Source organism: Triticum aestivum, chromosome 6B (genome assembly GCF_018294505.1).
Source record: "Triticum aestivum cultivar Chinese Spring chromosome 6B, IWGSC CS RefSeq v2.1, whole genome shotgun sequence".
In the NCBI taxonomy this organism is placed as follows: Eukaryota; Viridiplantae; Streptophyta; class Magnoliopsida; order Poales; family Poaceae; genus Triticum; species Triticum aestivum.
The window spans coordinates 72875060-72899445 of record NC_057810.1 but is presented as its reverse complement, the minus strand read 5'-3'; the positions used below and the strand labels follow the sequence as shown (position 1 = coordinate 72899445).

At 44.7% G+C, this 24386-nt stretch overlaps 1 protein-coding gene across 1 annotated transcript; it reads right to left on the bottom strand.

Moving 5' to 3' along the window:
* Positions 1-4940: 4940 nt before the first annotated feature.
* LOC123135861 (gamma-glutamylcyclotransferase 2-2) lies at positions 4941-8091 on the bottom strand. The gene is made up of 9 exons (XM_044555092.1): positions 7741-8091; positions 7430-7557; positions 7249-7325; positions 6234-6290; positions 6086-6142; positions 5958-5998; positions 5806-5877; positions 5632-5711; positions 4941-5395 (listed from the first exon to the last, which is right to left on the bottom strand). The coding sequence occupies exons 2-9, from the start codon at positions 7536-7538 to the stop codon at positions 5232-5234; spliced, it is 657 nt and encodes a 218-aa protein (XP_044411027.1). The 5' UTR covers positions 7539-7557; positions 7741-8091; the 3' UTR covers positions 4941-5231.
* Positions 8092-24386: the final 16295 nt, after the last annotated feature.

The window sequence follows — 24386 nt, the reverse complement described above, 5'->3', positions numbered from 1 at the left end:
AACTAAAAATCCGTTTTCACCATTAAATCCGTCTCGACGAGATCTTCAAAACTAGACCCCATGTTGATATGTTTCGACGAATTTTTTTTTGCCAGAAGTTGTCACGATGTTTACACTGCAGTTGCCATAGGGCTTAAACTAAAGTTGCCATGTGGCAATTTTAGTTTGTAGATCATGGCAATTTTAGTATTTTTGATGATGGCAACTCCAGTACTTTGATCATGAAAATTATTTTTTGTATGAACCCTGGCAATTTTACGTGCATGTATCATGGCAATTTTAGTTTATGGTTCATGGCAAGTCTAGTTTCTTAATTCCCCATTTTATAAATGTCAAAATTTACTTTTAAATGTAGAAGAAAATAGCTGAAACATATCATGGCAACTTCAGTGTAAACATCATGGCAATTCATATGCAATAGACATGGCAACTTTTAATCCAATTTTTTTTCATCAAAACATATCAACATGGGATCTAGTTTCGAAGATCTCATCGCGAGGGATTTAATGGTGAAAACGGATTTTCAATCGGATTTTTCGTTTAAGAGATAAAACATTTTAAAAACTGAAAATCCAAAAAGATTCCTGCATGCATGCATGCGATGACGTGACAATCTGTTTACATTAGAGACGTGTGGTGCGTCTCCCTTCCTGCCACACGTGTGGCAGTTAGCACGACCCTAAAAAATCGGAAATGTTAACGCCCACACGTGTGGGCGTTGACCATCTCAACCACACGCATCCATCACCGTCCAGTACTATATGCACGAATCTTGGCACAATCTGGCCGATTTTCTGTGCCACGTAGGACAAGGCGTGTGTGTGGTGTGTGACATAGTTCGCCCACACATCCGTTTTACCACACGGAGGGGCCGGTGTGTGGGCGTTTAGCAGTTCACCCACACACCAGTTTTCAGTCACGCACAAGGGCTGGTGTGTGGGCGTTTGCCATCTCGCCCACACGTCCGCCTCCTCTCCCACACCCAAGCTGCCAGTTGCCATGCGTTTTGCAGTGTACATGGCAACTGCCCTAGTGTGATTGCAAGCAGATGGCAACTCTTTTTTTTTTTACCCAAACATGTCAGTTGCCATATGTTTTGCATGATACATGGCAAACTGACCTAGTGTGCACGTAAGCAGATGGCAACTCTTTCTTTTTACATGGCAACTGCCCTAACGTGCTTGTGAGCACATGGCAACTCTCTTTTTTACCCGAACATGTTTTTTTGCCATGCCATTTTTTCAGTGCTACATGGCAACTGCCTAGTGTTAGTAGGTGGCAACTCCTAAAGTTTTGAAATCATGGCAACTGCAGTAGACCAGACCACACATGGCAGCAGCTGTAGTTGTCCAAAAAATGGCAATCTGAAACTTTGACCTGAGATGGCAACTGCAGTTGAGCAGACATGGCAACTGTAATTGTCCGACATGGCAACCGTAGTTCAGCGACATGGCAACTGCACTTAAACGAACATAGACGATGGTCCGGCCCATGGAAACTGCGTGCACGCGGTAAAGTGTCACGTGTGGCGTGCGTGACCACGAGGTACGAGGCCTGACGTACAGGGCGTGTGGGCGTTATCTATTTCGCCCACACGCACGCGTATAAGAAGGACCGGGAGAAAAAAAAGGCGTGTGGACGCTAGTTGTTTTGCCCACACACAAGCGTGTGGGCTGATTCTTTTAGGCACCACACAGAACGTGTGGGCAAATCCCTTAATGCCCACACGTGTGGCAGTTATCGGGACCCAAAAAATTCATTGTATGCAGAGACCAATCAGCACTAAAAAAGAGATCGACAAACGGTGCTTGTTCATCAGCATCAAAAAAAGATCAATCAGCTTCAATGGTACTAGGAAAAGAGCTCGTGCGCTGCAACGGGAGAAAGAAAAACCATAATCTCCGATGGCCATGATCACATTTTGCTGCATCACCGAGATACAATATCACTCTCAATTTCGTGAAATCATGATCATTTTTTTAAACTCATGAACAAATTTGAAATCATGAATGTTTTTCAAATTCAAGAACACTTACAAATTTCGAACATTTTCTAGAATCATGAACATTTTTTGAATTCATGAACATTTATACTATTTACAAGCATTTTTTAAATTGTGAACTTTTTTTTAACAATTTTCTTGAATTGGCGAACATTTCTAGAATGGACGAACATTGCTTTAGAAACTGCGGGAATAATTTAGAAATTCATGAATATTAACAAAATATATCATCCAATATGACCCGCATCAGGTCGCGCATTAATTAAGTGGTGGGCTATACAAATGGGAAAGTACGGGCAGTTGCATGTTTCCTTTGTTTCAAAACAATGTGAAAAAGGCGGGTGTGATGAAGTTGGGAGGAGGGGGCAAGGTATATAGAATGTGAACAATGGGTGGAAATCGGAGAATAGTGCCAGAACAGCCGTTGCACAAATATGAGAAATCAAGGGTTGTGGATGGTGGAAAGTATCGAGTTGTTCTAGTTCCTGGCCTTGGTGGTTGGCCCATGCCCGAGGGATACTATGGCGCATCTCTTTCTGCGGGAACTAAACAAGTTGCCAATAATAATAGATATCCCATAATACTTGAGGGCAAATCCGGGACGGGATATTCCTCGATTACAGAGGCAGCAGTTGCGGGCCCAGGTGTGGCTAAATCTACATCAATAGCAGGATCAGGATACGATGCTTACTCGAAATCAATATTCCCCGGTTTCTTACGAGATAAGATATGTATGCCGGTCCAACTAAAGGAAGGGTGGTTTTGAACTTTTAATACATAAACATTTAAAAAATGATGAACTTTTTTTATTTCCAATTTTTTTTGAATAAGATACATTTTATATAAAATCGTAAACATTTTTTAATCCACAATCATTTTATGATTTATTAAACATTTTATTTCAAAATTCTCATGTTTTTAATTTTTGAAACTTTTTTGAAGTCCTAATGTATTAAAAGTAGAAACACCGTAATGAAAAAAAATATCACTTATAGATGGCATTGATCGGTAATATTTTATAACTTTTGGGGCATTTTTCATGCCGTACCGCAATGAGCAATAGCCCTTATTATATTAGGTATAGATATAGATTAGCTACTTCACATGCGTGTGAACAAATAGCATAGAGAAGTCGAAAAATAATAATAGGGAAATCGTTCGCTTCCGGCTGACCCTGCGATCAGCGTGGATCTAACTCTCGCGCCGCATCGCCACATGCGCATGTGGCCCACAAGCTGCCCCATCCTCCATCCTTATCCCCTAGTGAGTATCTGTTTTTTCTCTAACGATCCTCACGTTCAACATCTCACTCATACGTGAACTTCAGATCGAAGTCAACAACAACAAGAACATTCTGACTTGTGTAGTACTTTCTCACCTTGTATGATACAGATTGTGACCTTGGCATTCAGCAGTGACGTGAGTATCATCTATTGCCCCAATGCAATTCTGAAGTGGCATTACAAGATGATGTTATGACTATAACAGAACAATACAAGCATGTCAAGTCACGAACTACATATTGTCAGTGTTCACCTTGAGATATGGATACCATCTTGAGCTAGTGTGAATCTTGTTAGGAGTCCGGCCGGTTGGTGATCATCTCTCCTTTAAGTTCCCCAACAGCATACAACACTTGACACTGGCGTGAAGTACCTGAAAATGGTGTCTCCATTGATCTCCTCAGTGTATTGTGGATAACCCCGAACCTCCGGTTATGACCGACAAAAGAGAGGAACATGGCAACTTGCTTTCACACTGATGTGGGGGCTATCTTGTAGCTGCCATTGCTTCTGAAGGTCTGCATAAGCCTTGCGAAAAGTGCTCTTTTCATTCGAAGCATCCACAGGGCCTCTGTCATTGCTGTTATAGATGTAGTTCAAATCCATTATCCTTTCATGATCCCAGGTTAACATTGAAGCATAACAAATGAAAGGCTTGTCATCACGATGAACGACTCTCTTGTGGATCAAGGTGAGCCATGCCCAAATCACAACTATCAGTGATGCTGCCTGAACTACCAGCTTCTTGCGTTCGTTCATAACCTAGACGACATCGATTGTGCGGTGAGCAATGTGGAAGCCGATTTCTACACCTTGCCTAACGGCCTAACAACCAACCTAACATAGAAGGGAGGAGGGGGTTCTTACCGGCTTCGGAGACGACGACGAGGCGAGGGGGTCATGGCTGAGTCGAGGAGGATCAGATGGTGGCCAAGAGGAAGGGGAGAAGCAGCTCTTGCTGCTGGAGAGTGTTGTTGCAGAACAGAGGAAGTGCTCATCCTAGAGATAGTGGTGAGATAGTGGTGACCGAGCAAATGGGGCTAAGAGGCTAGATTTCGCGCCATCCAGCCTCGGGCGATGGAATTCCATCGCCCACCGTCTTTACTCAATTTCCCCCTTGCACCGTAGCGAGCACGCCATCTCCCTTTTTCACCGCACTCAACCGGGCTCACTCTGGGCTGCTTTAAGGTTCGTGCCAATGTGAGCAACACTCAACCGGGCTCACTCTGGGCTGCTTTAAGGTTCGTGCCAATGTGAGCAAGGCCTCCCTGTTTGCAACCAAATAAGTTTTTTTTTGCCCAATTCGGTGTGGTTGGAGGTAATGCAGGGCCAAACACATCATAGATCATGCATAGTGCTGGTACCAGGGCCATAAAAATGCAATCCTTAGGAGCTTTCCTATGGTACTTACCCTATTCTATTTCATAGGATTTTATTTCATGAGGTCTGACCAAAATCATATGATTTCCCAAGCTGCCATCAAACACTAACTTGTGCTAATTCCTAAAATATCCAAATCTATGGGATTCAAGTGCACGGGACATAGCAATCCTCCATTTTCCCCATTTCCCCATTTTTCCAGTCATATGAATCGAAGGAGCACCAAGACGCCATTCGGTTGCTCAAAAAGAGTCAATGATATTCATAACGAATCATGAAGCAAAGCATCACGCCTCAGCGGCGCAGAAGTGCTGAAGTCGCCAAATGCATTTATTATTAGGGTATCACAAGGGAAGCAATAACACTTCAAGTCTCAGGCTTTCGCATTAGCACTCTGGAAGCTACAGCCTTTGCCACAATAGTTGCCAAAGAAAATTAGCGCACACCCTCAATGGTGCCAGAGCTGAAGTAAACCGCAGATCTTTCAATGGGAGAATGTCAAAGAGTATGTGTGGTCAGAGGAAAATGCCATCTCTTTCGCTGATCCATCCGTGCTGCTCTTCTTACTATGTTGAAACCGCAACGGTGCCCTCAGGAAGAGCAGAGATGTGCACAACAGGTGTATGCGATTTTAATGGTATGTCGGAGCCGGTGACCTTCTTCTCTGTCGACCTGCTCAGCACCTTCCTCACCTCATCCGCAAGCACAATGATCGAGTCATCTTCATGGCCTGAACAAATCCACATAGCACCATTTGTAAGGGATTGATGATATTGCCTCCAGTGCAGTTTTGTTCTGCTTGCAAGGAGGAGGACAGACAACCAGAACAAACTACTACTGACAACTAGACTGTCATGTTTGGAATGTCAAAGTAATAGACAGATGAGAAACAAGTGCATCCTACACGCTTGATCAAATAACATGAGTGCAAATAGAATGATGACAACATGAGAAACAATTCCTTACTTATATTGGACAGTGCCTTCTCCATTGAGAACAGGTAGTCCCTATTATATCCATTAGGGCCACTGGCTGTAGCAATCTGCCTGTTTTGTAAACAAGACAATTGGAAAGGAAGTCAGAATGCTCTTAATGAAGCAGAGTATTCATAAAAGAGGATCGAAGGGTTCAACAGCGCACTTTGCCATATCCTCCAAAGCAGCAGGGCCAAGATAGTATTTGTTGCCAACTGGATCAGGAGTGGATACGAAACTGTACATTGACCAAGTAAGTTTGGCAGTGAGTCAACATGGAATGTGAACAAAAAATAACTAGTCAAGTTCGGCCCTTACACTAATACATCCGTCACAGCTGGTTCCAGAGAATTTCCATCCTAAACAGTGAAGTTCAGCAAGAGCAAATGAGAGTACTGAAGAAAATAGAAGAGAAATATGTCAAAATATTCGCCTTGCATTTATACCCTGTAGAAATCCACAGAGATCTTCTGGTCATACTCGCATTCTCTTCTCTCCAAGTACTGTGGAAATACATGCATATTCAATTTAATTCTAGCATGATAAATCCAATCTTTCTTTCAAGCAAATAAACAGGAGATAAAATCACTGCACCTGCATTGCTTCTCGCTCTTTTTCTAGACCACCTTTGACACAATAAGCAATTCCCCACTGTAAAAAGGATAAACTGTAAATTTAAATACCATAGCCCATAGGAATAAGGAAACCAAAAGAAAGAGCAATGTCATAGCATTCAAGAAAGCATATCAATATTGGACAATGAACATGTCAAAAAGAATTGGATAATGAACAAAAGTAAATCATTATGGCGATGGTGCAGTTGTAAGAGTCGGAATACTCATTTTGGTGAAAAGTATACTTGAGTACTGGATAATAAATAAAGTACCACCTTTACGTCATGGGTGTAGTTGTAACAGCATTGTGCACTTTGGCCTACTCATTTGGCGAATAGAGCTTCTAATGCAGTGAATATACTTTGGGTATGTCTACAAACACTTGCACATGAATCAGATTTAAACATTCAGCATTAAAGTGGATGGGTGAGGAACCAGCCAATATATTAGGGTAAGTTTGCAAGGAGGATAAGATGAAACAAGACTCTGGAATATCATGTTTTCATGCTTGGGGAGAAAATGCAGCAAAAGCATTGAAATTGGAGAAGAAATGAGCAAGAAGATAGGATGTATTTGGTTTGGATTGAGCCCGTCCGCAAATACTTGTCTTAGAAATGGTTGTATCTAGACTTATTTTAGTTATAGATACATCCATTTTATCCATTTTTAAGACAAGTATTTTCGGACGGAGGGAGTAGATTTTTTGGCAACAATCCAAACAAAACCACGTTATAATTGAAAGTGTGATAGGCATTGTAATATGAGCCTATAGCAATGGGCATATATTTCTCTACGATAAATAAAGCCCAGCGATAACAAAGCTAGTACAAAGTTGAGACATTTATTTCAGGGAATATGAAGCCACACAAGCATGTTCGAAGGTGCAACAAGTCTCAGAAATGTCACCCATTGCTGGCCATGGCAACACTCCCAGAGAATACTAATGCACTATCATGTGCTGTAGATATTGAATTCATGGCTGCGGTCAAACTTACGCATATGGCTTCATCTTCGGATTCAAGGGTGCAGGTCCTGGCTGGATGCTGTGGTGTGCCTCTATGGTCAATGCAAGCTGCGGAGAAAGAAAAGTTCAGATATGAAATCTTCAGGCCAAGAAGTACAGTTACAGGTTCAGATTTGCTTCCAATCAGTCAGGAAGCAACCAAGCATACTTACCGAGATTAAACGTTCGCTTGTAGCCCTTGATGAATCCCAGGATCTTCTCGTCGAAGTCGAATCCGGGTTTCCAGATCAGGGACCCATACCCGAAGACCCACAGCACCATCTTGCTGCTGTTTTTTTAACTGCAGACGACAACAAACTGAGTCGGGGGATCACGCCAAATCAAAGATACTACTAGTACTAAATGTCCCCATATCCTAATCGCAAGGAGACGAGCTCGAATAGTCATGTCAACATCGCCCCCAAATCAAAATCCCATCCCTAAAAAGAAAGCACGGGGGGGTGGATTCAGTTCAAGAAATCACCTGGCCTGACGAGGGGCGCCGGAGAGAATGCCGCGGGTGGGGTCGGCGGCGCGGGAGGAGGATTTGACTCCTCTTGCCTCACGCGCGTCTCCTCCGCCGGCGGTCTTCTCCCCGGGACGGACGGATGGATAGGGGTTTCGGGTCGGAGAGGGGGGAGAAGACGGTGGCGGTGGTGGGGGAGCACTTATACCGAGAGGATAGTCGTGGTCTCGTTTGGGGATTGGGGTCACGGGCGGTGGGCGGCACGTGAGGCCGTGCGCGCGTGGCAGTCGCTCCCGCCGCGGCCGGCGGAGGGTCCGACGGGTTCTTGGTGCGGTGTACGTCGCGTCAGCGGGCGGGCACGGGGATATGGGCGCGATGCCGACGCGGCTGCTTGCGGAGGGGAGGGTTTATTAGCGGGGACCGGTGGTGCCGGTTGGGATGGACCTGGACGGGTTAATGGGCCGAAGGGTTGTGCACAGGGCCAGGTTCAATGAACCGAAATCCATTTTTTTGTCACCAAAACTGGTTTGGAGTCAAAGCAACGCAGATCACCAAAGCTTCCGCAAATACCCCTAAAAAAACCCAAAGCTTCCGCAAATGCGTAAATCCGTCGGTTTAGACATTTTAAGGCCTTCAACGCAGGTCATCAAATCAAACCCAAGCGTCTAAAATATACTCAGTTTGTCCCTTAAATTGATGTATCTAGCACCAAGTTAGTGCTAGATACATCCATTTGAGAGACAAGCTTGTGACAAGTTTTTTCGGACAGTGATGCTAGATACATTCATTTGAGGGACGAACATTTTCGAACGGAGGGAGTAGTAGCTTGGCCTTAAATCGAGCGAAGTTACGAGGAGTTCGAACAACCGCCACATCGGACTCCGATGCCCGAACTGACCCAAGAACCTTCTCCACTTCGTTGTAGGACACACTTCGTGATTTACTCTAGCTGACAGGCCGCCCGCCTATTCGCATTCATGTCGGCATGGCAATTGAGAAGTCTACGGCTTTATGGTCGGTCCTCCTCCTCGCAAAGCCTATCCACACACTCCTCTCTCTCTCTCTCTCACACACACACACATGCACACACACACGCACGCACGCACGCACGCACGCACGCACGCACGCACACCTTCATTGGATGCCACACAAACCCTAGGCGGTGATAGGAGCAAGAAGACGGGCGTTGAGAACACCCGACATGGTGATTGCTTTGCAGCAGCTGCTCAGACCAACTGTCCGCACAAAGGTTCAATTGGCAGTGGCGCAAATAGGGTTGCAGCAAACTCTGAACTAAAAACTAAGCACTTACAACTATTTAAAAAAAAAGACATCTACATTTGTGATCCTAACTCGAATCCACTACTCATATTTATTCATAATTTTAAAGCATGCTCAAATTTGCCCCTTTGCTATCAGTTGCACTTATAGAAATGCGCTTTCATGCTGTTTTCATCAAGTCAAAACTATTTGACTAGTATCTGGCCGTTTATTTGACATTTTTTGCCCTTGTCTCCATGTGTCATTTACTGGTGGGATCCACTCTAAAGAAACAAAACAAAAAACAAATTTTCTCACCCCCACTCTCTCACATACTTACATGTGACGCCAAACTTTAGAAAAAAGAAAAAGAACAAGAAAAGGACTATTCAAATTAGATATTGGACCCACATGTCATTGGCTTATTAATATTTTTGAAATATTTTGTTTTATTTAAGCCCTGGTCAAAGTGACCAGTGGGGCCTGCCACCCTCTAGCTCTGGCGCTACATGACGATTCCGCTTATGCGCCGCGTCTCCGCCTCCCTCATCACATGGGTCTGCAACCTCCACTTCTCGAACAACCGCCCCCACCGCGACCTCTTGCTCTCCTCCCCGCCACCGCCCTGCCATTCCTGCTGAGCAACATCGTTGCACTAGAACTCCATCGCGACTAGCCGCTGCCACTCCTAGAGCTCCACCACAACATTTCCTCAGGGGCATGACTATTTTCATTCTTTTAGTGTGTGAGGGTTGTTTTCTAAAAAGAAATGGCATTTGTGTAATTAGTGAAAACTAATCTCTACTTCTAATGGAGCAGTTGGTGAATAGTCTCCACGGTTTATTTTCGTTGGTTTATTTTCGTCTCTCCTCCCACCAACCCCTCCCATCCTGGTCCATCGGTTTATTTTTCTCTCCACTCTTTATTACAACCAGGACTTTCCTAACGTATAACAAATCACGGATCTAACTTCCTTAAATTATTCATATCAATCGATTCCTTTTATTGGTTCAATTTGTCTTAGGAAACAAATAACAATTTTTTTAAAAACAAATAATAGATTTGAATCTAACTTTCCTAACTTATCTAAATCAATCGATTTCTCTCATTAGTGAAATTTGTTTTACGAAACAAATAACAGACACGTCACAAACTTTCCTCCCAATAAATAGTTTCTTAACATTTGCAAACTTTCCCAATCAGACACGTCACAAATGGGCAGGTACTGATATCATGTTACCAAATAATAAATCTCTACTCCTAATGGAGCAGTTGGTGAATAGTCTCCACGGTTTATTTTTGCTGCTTTTTTACGTCTATCCTCCCACCCCCCTCCCATCCTGGTCCATCGGTTTATTTTTCTCTCCACTCTTTATTACAACCAGGACTTTCCTAATGTATAACAAATCATGGATCTAACTTCCTTAAATTATTCATATCAATCGATTCCTTTTATTGGTTTAATTTGTCTTAGGAAACAAATAACAAATTTTTAATAAACAAATAATAGATTTGAATCTAACTTTCCTAACTTATCAAAATGAATCGATTTCTCTCATTAGTGAACTTTGTTTTAGGAAACAAATAACAGACACGTCACAAACTTTCCTCCCAATAAATAGTTTCTTAACATTTGCAAACTTTTCTAATCAGACACATCACAAATGGAAAGGTACCGATATCATGTTACCAAACAATAAATCTGTACTCCTAATGGAGCAGTTGGTGAATAGTCTCCACGGTTTATTTTTGCTGGTTTTTTTCGTCTCTCCTCCCACCACGCCCTCCCATCCTGGTCCATCGGTTTATTTTTCTCTCCACTTTTTATTACAACCAGGACTTTCTTAACGTATAACAAATCACGGATCTAACTTCATTAAATTATTCATATCAATCGATTCCTTTTATTGGTTCAATTTGTCTTAGGAAACAAATAACAATTTTTTTAAGAAACAAATAATAGGTTTGAATCTAACTTTCCTCACTTATCTAAATCAATCGATTTCTTTCATTAGTGAAATTTGTTTTAGGAAACAAATAATAGACACGTCACAAACTTTCCTCCTAACAAATAGTTTCTTAACATTTGCAAACTTTCCTAATCAGACACGTCACAAATGGGCAGGTATTGATACCATGTTACCAAACAATAAAACCCCATTTGCAAAGAAATCAGTTCAAAATCCTAACTTTTCTAAATTTTTACCTTTCCTTGATCACATCCAATATTTCCTATGTTTTCCACCTATTGAAGGAAATCACCCCTCCATCGATATTAGCATTTTTTGGAATGAGATCTCCGGGTTATGATTTTTTTGCGATTCTTTCCAATTGTGACCTCTCCTTCCGCTCCGGCTCCTTCTCGCATAATCACCTCCACCACAGCCAGCTAACGCCACCCTAGACCTCTTGCCTCTCCACACCTTCTCCGCCACCTCCTCCTCATACTCCATTGACAATCCCTCCGCCACGTTTGTCCACGGCGGTGTCGAGGGCATGACGCAATAGCGTACCAGTGCTAGAGCAGCACATAGCAGCAGGAAGAAGTACGCAGCAGGTGAGGCGAGCGGCCGACGGTGGAGGGCAGAGATGCGACCGACGTGGTTGAGAGGGCGGCCGGCAGAAGATGGCCGCGACAGGAGGCGCGTGAGGCAGGGGCGCGATAGCGGGGCGAGCGAAGGGATAAGCGGCAACAGACGGGGCAAGCGCAGCCAGCGAGAGTATGATGCGCAGCCAGGGTGTGCGTCGCGCGGGGCACAGTGGTGCGGTGGCTGTGGCGAGCGTGATGGCAACGGCGGGCGCGACGGACGCGGTGTGGCACATGCGTGGGCATGGAGAGCCAGAGAGGGAGTGGCCCCACGGGCACGAAAGAAGAGCTGAAGGCTCGGGCATGGACGCGCATAGGAGCGGGCATGTGCCACGGGGTTAATCCGAGGAGCTCAGTGGCTACCCCTGCAATGGCCATGACGGACGGCGGTTCTCGGCCACGGCAAAATACCTAACGAGAGGAAACGAGAGGGGAAACTGGGGAAAGGCAAGAGGAGATCACGTCGGTGTCAATGGCACCCTAGGGGAAGACAGGGGAGCTCGGGGCGGCGCGGATCGAACGGCAATGTCACGGTGGCCGAAGGTTGAGGAAGACGGCAACGACATCGATCTGGGGGTGCTGGACTTGATCTCGTTGGCGCAGACGAAGTAGCGGAGGCATTCGGAACTCCTCGACAAGCTCCTAGCCAGCAGAGAGGGTAGTGGCCGTGTGGACGGGGTCAGTCATGGTGGCCGTGGCATTTGACTTCGTCCTGATCATTGGGATCGAGCGAGCGAGGAGGAGAAGTGGATCTGGGAGGGGGCATCGAGGAGGAGTGAGGCCATGGGGGGAGGGGAGGCAGGGTGTCACCCTTATCCATTCCCCTTCGATGCCGGCGAGGTGGTCGGGCGGGAGCTCGGCTCTGTAGCGACGGGCTCGGGGAACAGGACAAGACGACCGTGCGGGGACTGTACCACTGGACCGGTTCAGTGGCAAGGCCCGGGGGGTAGGGGGAATCCCCCTTTTCATCGTCCTTTTGGTTTTTAATGTATTCTAATCCGTTTCTCCTTTTTAACACCATTTTATATTTATTATTATATCAACTACATGGATTTTGTTAATTGTGAAACTATGCACACAATTCGAGCATAATATTTTTAGGTGGCACAAAAAGCTTGGGTCCAAAAGGAAATACATAAAATTAGGTTTATATTTAATTGGTTATTTTAAATATTGTTGGATCTCTTATTAATTTGACAAGATTTAATTTTTGGGTCAAATAATGTTTGGCCCAACATGTCAAAGATCAGTGGAATTTATAGAATATGGTGATCTCTACTCCTAATGGAGCAGTTGGTGAATAGTCTCCATGGTTTATTTTCGATGGTTTTTTTTCGTCTCTCCTCCCACCACCCCTCCCATCCCGGTCCATCGGTTTATTTTTCTCTCCACTCTTTATTACAACCAGGACTTTCCTGACGTATAACAAATCACGGATCTAACTTCCTTAAATTATTCATATCAATCGATTCATTTTATTGGTTCAATTTGTCTTAGGAAACAAATAACAAATTTTTAAGAAAAAAATAATAGATTCGAATCTAACTTTCCTAACTTATATAAATCAATCAATTTCTCTCATTAGTGAAATTTGTTTTAGGAAACAAATAACTCACAAACTTTCCTCCCAATAAATAGTTTCTTAACATTTGCAAACTTTCCTAATCAGACACGTCATAAATGGGAAGGTACTGATATCATTTTACCAAACAATAAATCTCTACTCCTAATGGAGCAGTTGGTGAATAGTCTCCATGGTTTATTTTTGCTGGTTTTTTTCGTGTCTCCTCCCACCACCCCCTCCCATCCTGGTCCATTGGTTTATTTTTCTCTCCACTCTTTATTACAACCAGGACTTTCCTAACGTATAACAAATCACGGATCTAACTTCCTTAAATTATTCATATCAATCGATTCCTTTTATTGGTTCAATTTGTCTTAGGAAACAAATAACAACTTTTTAAGAAATAAATAATAAACTTGAATCTAACTTTCCTCACTTATCTAAGTCAATCGATTTCTCTCATTAGTGAAATTTGTTTTAGGAAACAAATAACAGACACGTCACAAACTTTCTCCCGATAAATAGTTTCTTAACATTTGCAAACTTTCCTAATCAGACACGTCACAAATGGGCAGGAACTGATATCATGTTACCAAACAATAAAACCCCATTTGCATAGAAATCAGTTCAAAATCCTAACTTCCCTAAATTTTTTACCTTTCCTTGATAACATCCAATATTTCCTATATTTTCCACCTATTGAAGGAAATCACCCCTCCATCGATATTAGCATTTTTTTGGAATGAGATCTCCGGGTTATGATTTTTTTGCGATTCTTTCCAATTGTGACCTCTCCTTCCGCTCCGGCTCCTTCTCGCATAATCACCTCCACCACAGCCAGCTGACGCCACCCTAGACCTCTTGCCTCTCCACACCTTCTCCGCCACCTCCTCCGCCACCTCCTCCTCATACTCCATTGACAATCCCTCCGCCACGTTTGTCCATGGCGGTGTCGAGGGCATGGTGCAACAGCGTACCAGTGCTAGAGCAGCGCATAGTAGCAGAAAGAAGCACGCAGCAGGCGAGGCGAGTGGCCGACGGTGGAGGGCAGAGATGCGGCCGGCGTGGCTGAGGGGGCGGCAGGCAGAAGATGGCCGTGACAGGAGGCGGCTCGAGGCAGGGGCGCGACAGCGGGGCGAGCAAAGGGATAGGCGGCAGCAGACGGGGCGAGCGCAGCCAGCGAGAGTGTGACGCGTGACCAGGGTGTGCGTCGCGCGGGGCACAGTGGTGCGGTGGCTGTGGCGAGCGTGATGGCAACGGCGGGCGCGACGGACGCGGTGTGGCACATGCGTGGGCATGGAGAGCCAGAGAGGGAGTGGCCCCACGAGCACGGAAGAAGAGCTGAAGGCTCGGGCATGGGCGCGCATAGGAGCGGGCATGTGCCACGGGGTAAATCCGAGGAGCTCAGTGGCTACCCCTGCAATGGCCATGGCGGACAGCGGTTCTCGGCCACGGCGAAATACCTAACGAGAACAAACGAGAGGGGAAACTGGGGAAAGGCAAGAGGAGATCACGGCGGTGTCAATGGCACCCTAGGGGAAGACAGGGGAGCTCGGGGCGGCGTAGATCGAACGGCAATGTTGCGGTGGCCGAAGATTGAGGAAGACGGCAACGACGTCGATCTAGGGGTGGTGGACTTGATCTCGTTGGCGCAGACGAAGTAGCGGAGGCATTCAGAGCTCCTCGACAAGCTCCTAGCCAGCAGAGAGGGCAGTGGCCGTGTGGACGGGGTCGATCATGGTGGCTGTGGCATCTGACTTCGTCCAAATCACTGGGATCGAGCGAGCGAGGAGGAGAAGTGGATCTGGGAGGGGGCGTCGACGAGGAGTGAGGCCATGGGGGCAGGGGAGGCAGGGTGTCATCCTTATCCATTCCCCTTCGATGCCGGCGAGGTGGTCAGGCGGGAGCCCGACTCTGTAGCGACGGGCTCGGGGAACAGGAGAAGACGACCGTGCGGGGACTGGACCACTGGGCCGGTTCGGTGGCAAGGCCCGAGGGGTAGGGGGAATCCCCCTTTTCATCGTCCTTTTGATTTTTAAGGTATTCTAATCCGTTTCTCCTTTTTAACACCGTTTTCTATTTATTCTTATATCAACTAAATGGATTTTGTTAATTGTGAAACTATGCACACAATTCGAGCATAATATTTTTGGGTGGCACAAAAAGTTTGGGGCCAAAAGGAAATACATAAAATTAGGTTTATATTTAATTGTTTATTTTAACTACTGTTGGACCTCTTATTAATTTGACAAGGTTTAATTTTTGGGTCAAATAATGTTGGGCTCAACATGTCAAAGATCAGTGGAATTTATAGAATATGGTGAACATTTTAGTTTTACTGTTTGATGAAATACTTTGTTTGACTTTATTTTAAATTTGAATTGGGCTTTGATTTTTATTAAGTGGCAATTTGGCTTAGCAAGCCCGATGACATGGCATCATTAGGGGGAGGTCAATGCAGCTAACGACTTGAGGTGTTACATAATCTTTCCATTTCTGAAATTTCATTGATAAATGATTGGGGAATATATCACACTATCCATTAGTTCAGACAAGCTCAGCACAAGTCCACACATTATTGCCAATTGAGCAAGTCTTATTGGCGGGGAGAATAGGCTATGTGTGTGTGTGTGTGTGTTAGAGAGAGAAAGAGAGAGAGAGGGAGAAAGAGTGAGGAAGAGGGAGGGGGAGAGAGTGTGTGTGAGGATTTGATGGTAAAAAAGGTCGCCAATATCGTAATATTGAACTCTTAAAGTTAATGTGGCCCCGTTTCAACGCACGGGCGTTCTTCTAGTCCAGTTAATTACCAAGTTCAAAATATGTATTGAGATATGGACATGCTGTAAAGGTAAAAAAAATTGGCTACCCAATTCCCCTATCCGTAATTGATTTGGGTTGCCAACATATGAACATGCTGATGGAGATGATGTTAGCTAAAATGATTGTCTCTTTCGTCGCAAGTAATTAAGACGAGTCCCAAATTGAATCTAGTCCGTGTGGGACGACGAATTAAATATACAAATTGAATCTAGTACTACAACCTCTTTATGCATGAAAAGAACATTCACGGCAACATTAAACCATGCATGGGAAATGTCTTCCATTAAATTATTGTACTTATATTAATTGTAAATACAATTATATACATATTCAAATATAATAAGTCATATATAATTTGATTTTGGTACTCATGTTACCACACCAAGTTTCATCAACCATTTCCCGCAGCAACGCACGTATCCTCTGGTTTCTACAAAATCAACACACGGTCCAGTTCCACCGTTTTGACATTATTTCATTATAGTGGGTTGATTTTGATGAAATGTAAGGTGTGCTACAAATGTTTTAGACTACAAGGATGGACTGTGGGTTTGTTGTGGTTTTCTTTTCTCGACGGTGCTATGGCGGGCTTACGCCGGCCTGAACCATTTTTATTATTATAACAAGACTTTTTTCGCGAATACGCATTGTTGCATATCTTTGCATTGATAGGTTGAGGAGAGAGTTACAAGGAGCAGCCCCACTGGACGTATGCTAGGAGGCGTCCCATGGGGTGCAAGTGAGCATGAGAGAGGGTGCTCAGCCTTAGTTCAAGTTAGTTACAATGCGGAGATAATTAGTCCAAGGCCTTTGGCACCAGCACGGGCCCACAGGCGGGCCTCGTCACGGATAGTGCGCAGAAGATCATTGCTAGACGGCTGAACGTTGTCGAAGACCGCGGCGTTGCGGTGCTTCCACAAGGACCAGGCGACTAGGGCGATGATGGAGTTTGCATCTTTGCGAAGACTGGAATGGGTGGCATTGGCAGTGGCAGACCACCGGGCGTAGAAGGTCTTCGAGGTGGCCGGGGGTGAAGCAGGCAGTCTACACCGAGAGAGGATTTCATGCCATGTGATTCTGGAGAAAGCGCACTGGACGAGGATGTGATCGATGGTCTCGAGCTCTTGGCAGCAGAATTTGCAGAGGGGATCGTGTGGGAGTCCATGGCGAGCGCACCGCTCGGTGGTCCAGTAGTGGTCCATGGAGGCGAGCCATAAAAAGAACTTGGCGTTGGCAGGAGCCCAACATCACCATGTGAGGTGCCAGAAGGGGGAGCTCGTCGATCCGGCGAAAAGGGCTTTGTAGGCCGAGCTGGCTGTATAGATGCCGTTGGTAGTCCACTTCCAAGTGATCTTGTCAGGGTCAGCGGTGAGTTGCACACGCTGGATTCGCCGCCAAAGCTCGAAATATTCGACGGCAGCGGCCGGGCTCATGGAGCCATGGATGTCACGTATCCAGAGGTTATTGTGAAGGGCGTCTGAGATGAGCCGCGTGCGCCGTCGTCTCCGCGGGACGAGAGGGATTATAGCTGGGGCGATCTCGTTGGTGGATGATCCCTCGATCCAGTGGTCGCACTAGAAGCGGTAGGTCTTGCCGTCGCCGATGGTCCAGGAAGTGGAAGCCCTAAAGAACTGTTGGACCTCCTCGTCATGAGGGAGCTGGAGGTGGCTCCACGGGCGAGTCGGGTCAGTGGCTTGCAGCCATAGCCAACGGGCGCAGAGGGCGATGCTAGTGCGGTGGATGTCGCGCACAGCAAGGCCTCCAAGCTCGAGCGGCCGCGATAGCTTGGGCTAATTGACAAAGCCACAACTGGTTTTCGCATTCTTTAGTCCATGTCAGAGGAAGTCGCGAATGATCGTGGTGATCTTCTTGAGGATGGAGGGGTTCAAACCGATGGCAAGGAGGAGATGCACCGGCATGGCCGTGAGCACATGTCGCACCAAGGCCAACCGCTCTCCGCGCGAGAGTAGAGAGGCCTTCCAGGTAGCAAGCTTCTTCGCAAGCCGCTCGACCAGGGGTAGAAGCGCCGACGCATGGCATTATAAAAAGACTGAGATACAACACAACGGCTACAAGTAGAGCCCAACACACACAAGAAGGAACAAGCAACATCATAGAAGAATCAACACACACACACACACACACACACACACACACACACACACACACACACACACACACACACACACATGAAAGTAACAAGGTGAAAGAACTAAGATTAGAAGCGTATGCATACCGCAGGGATGCGTGCGTGTTTAAATAGGCAAACAAGTACATGGTGCGGCTAGGTTGTTGTAGACTTGAGACTTGATCCATACTCCAAGGCTATACAAGAGAGGATCTATCTACTCTAACAACCTGCCTAGATACAACACAACATGACACGCACATGTTACACAATGACACGATACACACGCTACAACTTAAACAAGCCTATACTTTAACATCCTCCCTCAATCTAAACACATCAAGGTTGAGATTGTTCTTGAAGGCTTGAAGTTGTCGAACTTGAAGAGGCTTCGTGAAGCCATCAGCAACTTGATCTCCTGTAGGAATAAACTTAATGTCCAAGAGCTTCTTTGCAACTCTTTCACGAACAAAGTGAAAATCAATTTCGATATGCTTTGTTCTTGCATGAAACACAGGATTCGCAGAGAGATAAGTTGCTCCCAAATTATCACACCACAAACAAGAGACACGTGGTCTTGCAATTCCCAATTCATCAAGTAGGGTTTCCACCCACATTACCTCAGCTGTTGTGTTTGCTAATGACTTGTATTCTGCTTCAGTGCTAGAACATGAAACTATAGCTTGCTTCTTTGCACTCCAGGATGCAAGATTAGAACCAAAGAAGACAAGCAATCCACTAGTAGACCTCCTGTCATCAGGACATCCTGCCCAATCGGCATTAGAGAAGGCACTTACTGTTGTTGACGGTGACTTACATATTTTCAGACCAGTTCCAGCACTTCATTGGATATATTTTAGTATCCTCTTAACAGTTTTCCAATGCAGAGATGTAGGAGAATGCAAAAATTGACAAACCTTATTAATAGAGAAGGCTATATCAGGTCTTGTCAAGGTTAAGTACTATAGTGCCCCAACTACACTTCTGTATTTTGTCCCTTCCTCTGGACTTAGCAATTCTCCTTCATGCATGACAACTGTTCAGTAGTGGACAGAGGTGTACTAGAGGGTTTACAATCCTTCATGCCTACACGTTTAAGTATCCCTGTTGCATATTTTTCTTGGGTTAGCAGAATACCATAATTTCTTTTTTTTAATTCAATGCCTAGGAAATAGTGCAACTCGCCTAAGTCCTTTAAGGCAAACTCACTTTTCAAATTCTTAAGCAAAGTTGAGGTAGCCTCTTGAGAGGAACTAGCAACAATTATGTCATCTACAGAAATGAGCATAAAAATGATCACCTTCCCTTTCCTGAAATAGAACAAGGAGTTGTCTCCCTTGGAGGGCCGAAAACCAAGTTGTTGAAGCTTTGAGTTCAATCTTGAATACCACGCCCTGGGTGCCTGTTTTAATCCATATAAGGCCTTATCCAACCTACACACGTGTTGTGGTTTAGTATTATCCACAAAACCAGGTGGTTGTCGCATATAAACCTCTTCCTCGAGAACACCATGTAAAAACGCATTCTGTACATCCAATTGGCGAAGACTCCATCCCCTGGGCACAACAATAGACAAAACCAGTCTGATAGTAGCTGCTTTAACAACTAGGCTAAACGTATCCTCATAGTCAATACCATAGCGCTGCTTAAAGCCTCTAGCCACTACTCTAGCCTCGTACCTATCTATAGTGCCATCAGATTTTCTTTTAACTTTATAAACCCATTTAAAATCTATAATATTTCTACCTAGTCTAGGTGGAACTAGATGCCAGGTTTTATTGGTCATGAGAGCATCATATTCTAATTCCATAGCATTTTTCTAGTTTTTATCTTGCAAAGCTTCTACTGGATCACGAGGTTCTTGAGTGGCAGCAAAGTTTACAACTTTGGAATTTTTGTCATACCTGACAGTTCCATCCTTAGGAACTTTAGGCTTGAATATACCTTGTTTAGCCCGTGTATTTGGGCGTTCAGAGTTTGTGTTCGCAGGAGATCCGGTGGTTGGCATAGAAGATCCACCACCTCGTACCAGCAGCGAATCCTCCTCGGCTGTCGCTCGGTTGGGCGTCGGACCCCGCGCCCGTGTGCCAGGAGCTGGGTCCACCGAATCTGGCGCAGGTGGCAGACGCGCAGAGACCCGTGTCGGGAGCGTGCCATCATTGCCCGACCCGGACCCAACCGATCGCCGCCAGCTGTCGGAGGAGGGCCTGACTATATTGAAACCGCCGCCCCGCACGGGAGACTGGCGCCGCGTGTCGCGCGCCGGCTGGCTGCCCGTTGGCCCAGCGCCCGGAGGTGTCGGGGGACGCCAGAGTTAGCTTCCACGCCAGGTTCTGCGCCGCTGCCAGATCTCTCGGGATCAGGCGCAGCAGTAGGATCCACTTCGGGTCTCGTTCCGGTCAGGTTTGGACGCATATGCTCCATAAAATGACGTTTGGAGTGCTGTTTTTTTCACTGTTTTCATCGGCACAACCTCCATTAGTAGCAGGATTAAGGTTATTAAACACATGATCATCAGTACATTCACCCCCATGATCAGAAGGATTTAATAAATCCGGAGAGAGTAGTAGAATTTCGACACGAAGACGAGCTCCAGCGTTTGATTGAAGACTAGCAAAAGGAAAAATATTTTCATCAAAAATAACATCTCTGGAGATATAAACACGGCCAGTGGATATGTCAAGACACTTAAACCCTTTGTGAAGATTGTTGTACCCAAGAAAAGCACATTGCTTAGAACAGAATTGAAGCTTATGATTATTGTAGGGTCTGAGATTTGGCCAACAAGCACACCCAAAAATTCTAAGAATGGAATAATTGGGTTTTTCATGATTTTTTTTTCAAAGGGTGTCTCAAACTTGTTGACTTTGCTAGGAATTCAGTTTATCAAGTAGGTAGCAGCAATGAAGGCTTCATCCCAAAATTTTAAGGGCATAGAGGCTTGAGCTAGAAGGGATAAACCTACTTCGACAATATGTCGATGTTTCCTCTCAGCTGACCCATTTTGCTGGTGAGCGTGAGGACAGGAAACGTGATGTGATATGCCTGTCTTGGTGAAGAAGGAGTTCAACTTTTCATACTCCCCTCCCTAGTCTGTTTGTAGAGCAAGGATCCTACGATCAAATTGACGCTCTACAAGATGTTTAAAGTCATGAAACTTTTGAAAGACTTCGGACTTGTGTTTGATCAAATATATCCTTGTGAATTTACTGAAATCGTCAATGAAACTCACATAATATTTCTTTCTTCCTACTGTTTCAACAGCAGGACCCCAAACATCGGAAAACACAAGTTCTAAAGGAAATTTTGATTCACTTATTGACTTTGGATAAGGCAACTGGTGACTTTTGCCTTTTTGACAAGCGTCACATACAGAATCTTTATTGAAAGAATTGAAAGAATTTGCACACGGGAGATTATTCTTGCTAATGATTTTGCTAACAATAAGAGGAGATGGGTGGCCTAAACACCGGTGCCACCTATCCGAGGATAGCTTGGTGGCACTGAGCATGTGCTTCTTGGCATCGGATCCCATGTGCCTAACTGGGTAGAGTCCTCTTCTACCCCTGCCTCGAAGGAGCACCTTCTTTGTTCCCTATTCCTTGACAAGAAAAGAGTAGGGATGATTTTCAACAAAGGTATCATTGTCAACAGCAAGGCGGCTAGCAGAGATTAGGATTTTTCTGGCTTGAGGTACATGAAGAATGTTATTTAGGAGAAGATCTCGATCAGGAGTATGAATAGCTGAATGACCAATATGTTTGATAACCATACCTGATCCACTAGCAGTATGAATCTGCTCGTTTCAAGTGTAGCGATCACGCACGGTCATCTTCTCCAAATCTCCTATGTTGTGATCATTGGCACCGCTGTCCAGGTGTTGGGTGATACGTCTCCAACATATCTACTTTTCCAAACACTTTTGCCCTTGTTTTGGACTCTAACTTGCATGATTTGAATGAAGCTAACCCGGACTGACGCTGTTTTCAGCAGAACTGCCATGATGTTGTTTTATGTGTAGAAAAGATAAGTTCTCAAAATGTCCTGGAAATCCACGGAGGCACATTTTGGAATTAATAAGAATTTTTGGTGAAAGAACTAATGCCAGGGGGCCCACGGCCTGTCCACGAGACAGGGGGAGCTCCCCTAGGGCGCGCCCCTATCTCGTGGGCCCCCTGGACCTCCTCCGACCTCAACTCCAACTCCATATATTCTGTCTCGGGGAGAAAAAAATCAATGAGAAAGTTTCATCGCGTTTCAGGACACGGAGCCGCCGCCAAGCCCTAATCTCTCTCGGGAGGGCTGATCTGGAGTCCATTCGGGGCTCTGGAGAGGGGGATTCGTCACCGTCGTCATCATCAACCATCCTCCATCACCAATTTCATGATGTTCACCGCCGTGCGTGAGTAATTCCATCGTAGGCTTGCTGGACGGTGATGGGTTGGATGAGATTTACCATGTAATCAAATTAGTTTTGTTAGGGTTTAATCCCTAGTATCCACTATGTTCTGAGATTGATTTTGCTATGACTTTGCTATGCTTAATGCTTGTCACTAGGGCCCGAGTGCCATGATTTCAGATCTGAACCTATTATGTTTTCATGAATATATGTGTGTTCTTGATCCTATCTTGCAAGTCTATAGTCACCTATTATGTGTTATGATTCGACAGCCCCGAAGTGACAATAATCGGGATACTTCTCGGTGATGACCGTAGTTTGAGGAGTTCATGTATTCACTATGTGCTAATGCTTTGTTCCGGTTCTTTATTAAAAGGAGGCCTTAATATCCCTTAGTTTCCGCCAGGACCCCGCTACCACGAGAGGGTAGGAAAAAAGATGTCATACAAGTTCTTTTCCATAAGCACGTATGACTATTTACGGAATACATGCCTACATTACATTGATGAATTGGAGCTAGTTCTATATCACCCTATGTTATAACTATTGCATGAGGAATCGCATCCGGCATAATTATCCATCACTGATCCATTGCCTACGAGCTTTTCACATATTGTTCTTCGCTTATTTACTTTTCCGTTGCTACTGTTACAACTACTACAAAAACCCAAAAACATTTATCTTTACTTTTGCTACCGTTACTATTATTATCATACCACTTTTGCTACTAAACACTTTGCTGCAGATACTAAGTTATCCAGGTGTGGTTGAATTGACAACTCAACTGCTAATACTCAAGAATATTCTTTGGCTCCCCTTGTGTCGAATCAATAAATTTGGGTTGAATACTCTATCCTCGAAAGCTGTTGCGATCCCCTATACTTGTGGGTTATCAAGACTAATTTCTGGCGCCGTTGCCGGGGAACATAGCTCTATTCTCTGAGTCACTTGGGATTTATATCTGTTGATCACTATGAAGAACTTGAAAGACGATCGAACTACTATTTTGCCCTCAACTACGAGGGGAGGTAAGGAGCTGCCATCTAGCTCTACACTAGATTCTCCTTCCGTTATTAGTAGGCTTGCGACACCTAAACCTACTACTGCTATGAATTCTGATATGTCGCATGTTATTGATGATGCCACTTCTGCTATGCATGATGAAACTACTTCTGTGCGTGATACTACTTTGCCATTAGGTGAATTTCTAGATGAACAACTTTCTAGAGTTAGGGGGAATGAAATTACTGAAGATCCTATTACTGATGATAGTGATGATGAAGGTCCCCCCAATGATTATGTATTACCTGTTGTTCCTAAGGGTTATGTTATGAATGAAAAAGCTGCTATGGAAATTCTTGCTTGCAATGATAGAAATGATCTTAAGAAATTATTAGCTAAATGGAAGCAACAGTCTCTTAATGCTAGAATGAAACCCGATCCTGCTTTTGCTACTTCACCTATCTGTGTTACTGATAAGGATTATGAATTCTCTGTTGATCCTGATATTATTGCTTTAGTTGAATGTGATCCTTTTTATGGCCTTGAATCTGAAACTATTGTGGCACATCTTACCAAGTTGAATGATATAGCCACCCTGTTCACTCATGATGAGAAGTCTCGCTATTTATATCTCCTTAAGATATTTCCGTTCTCATTAAAGGGTGATGCTAAGACTTGGTATAATTCTCTTGCTCCTGGTTGTGTGCGTAGTCCCAAGGATATGATTTATTACTTCTCTGCTAAATATTTCCCTGCTCATAAGAAACAAGCCGCCTTGCGGGAAATATATAATTTTGTGCAAATCAAAGAAGAGAGTCTCCCACAAGCTTGGGGGAGGCTTCTCCGGTTACTTAATGCTTTGCCTGATCATCCTCTTAAGAAAAATGAAATACTTGATATCTTT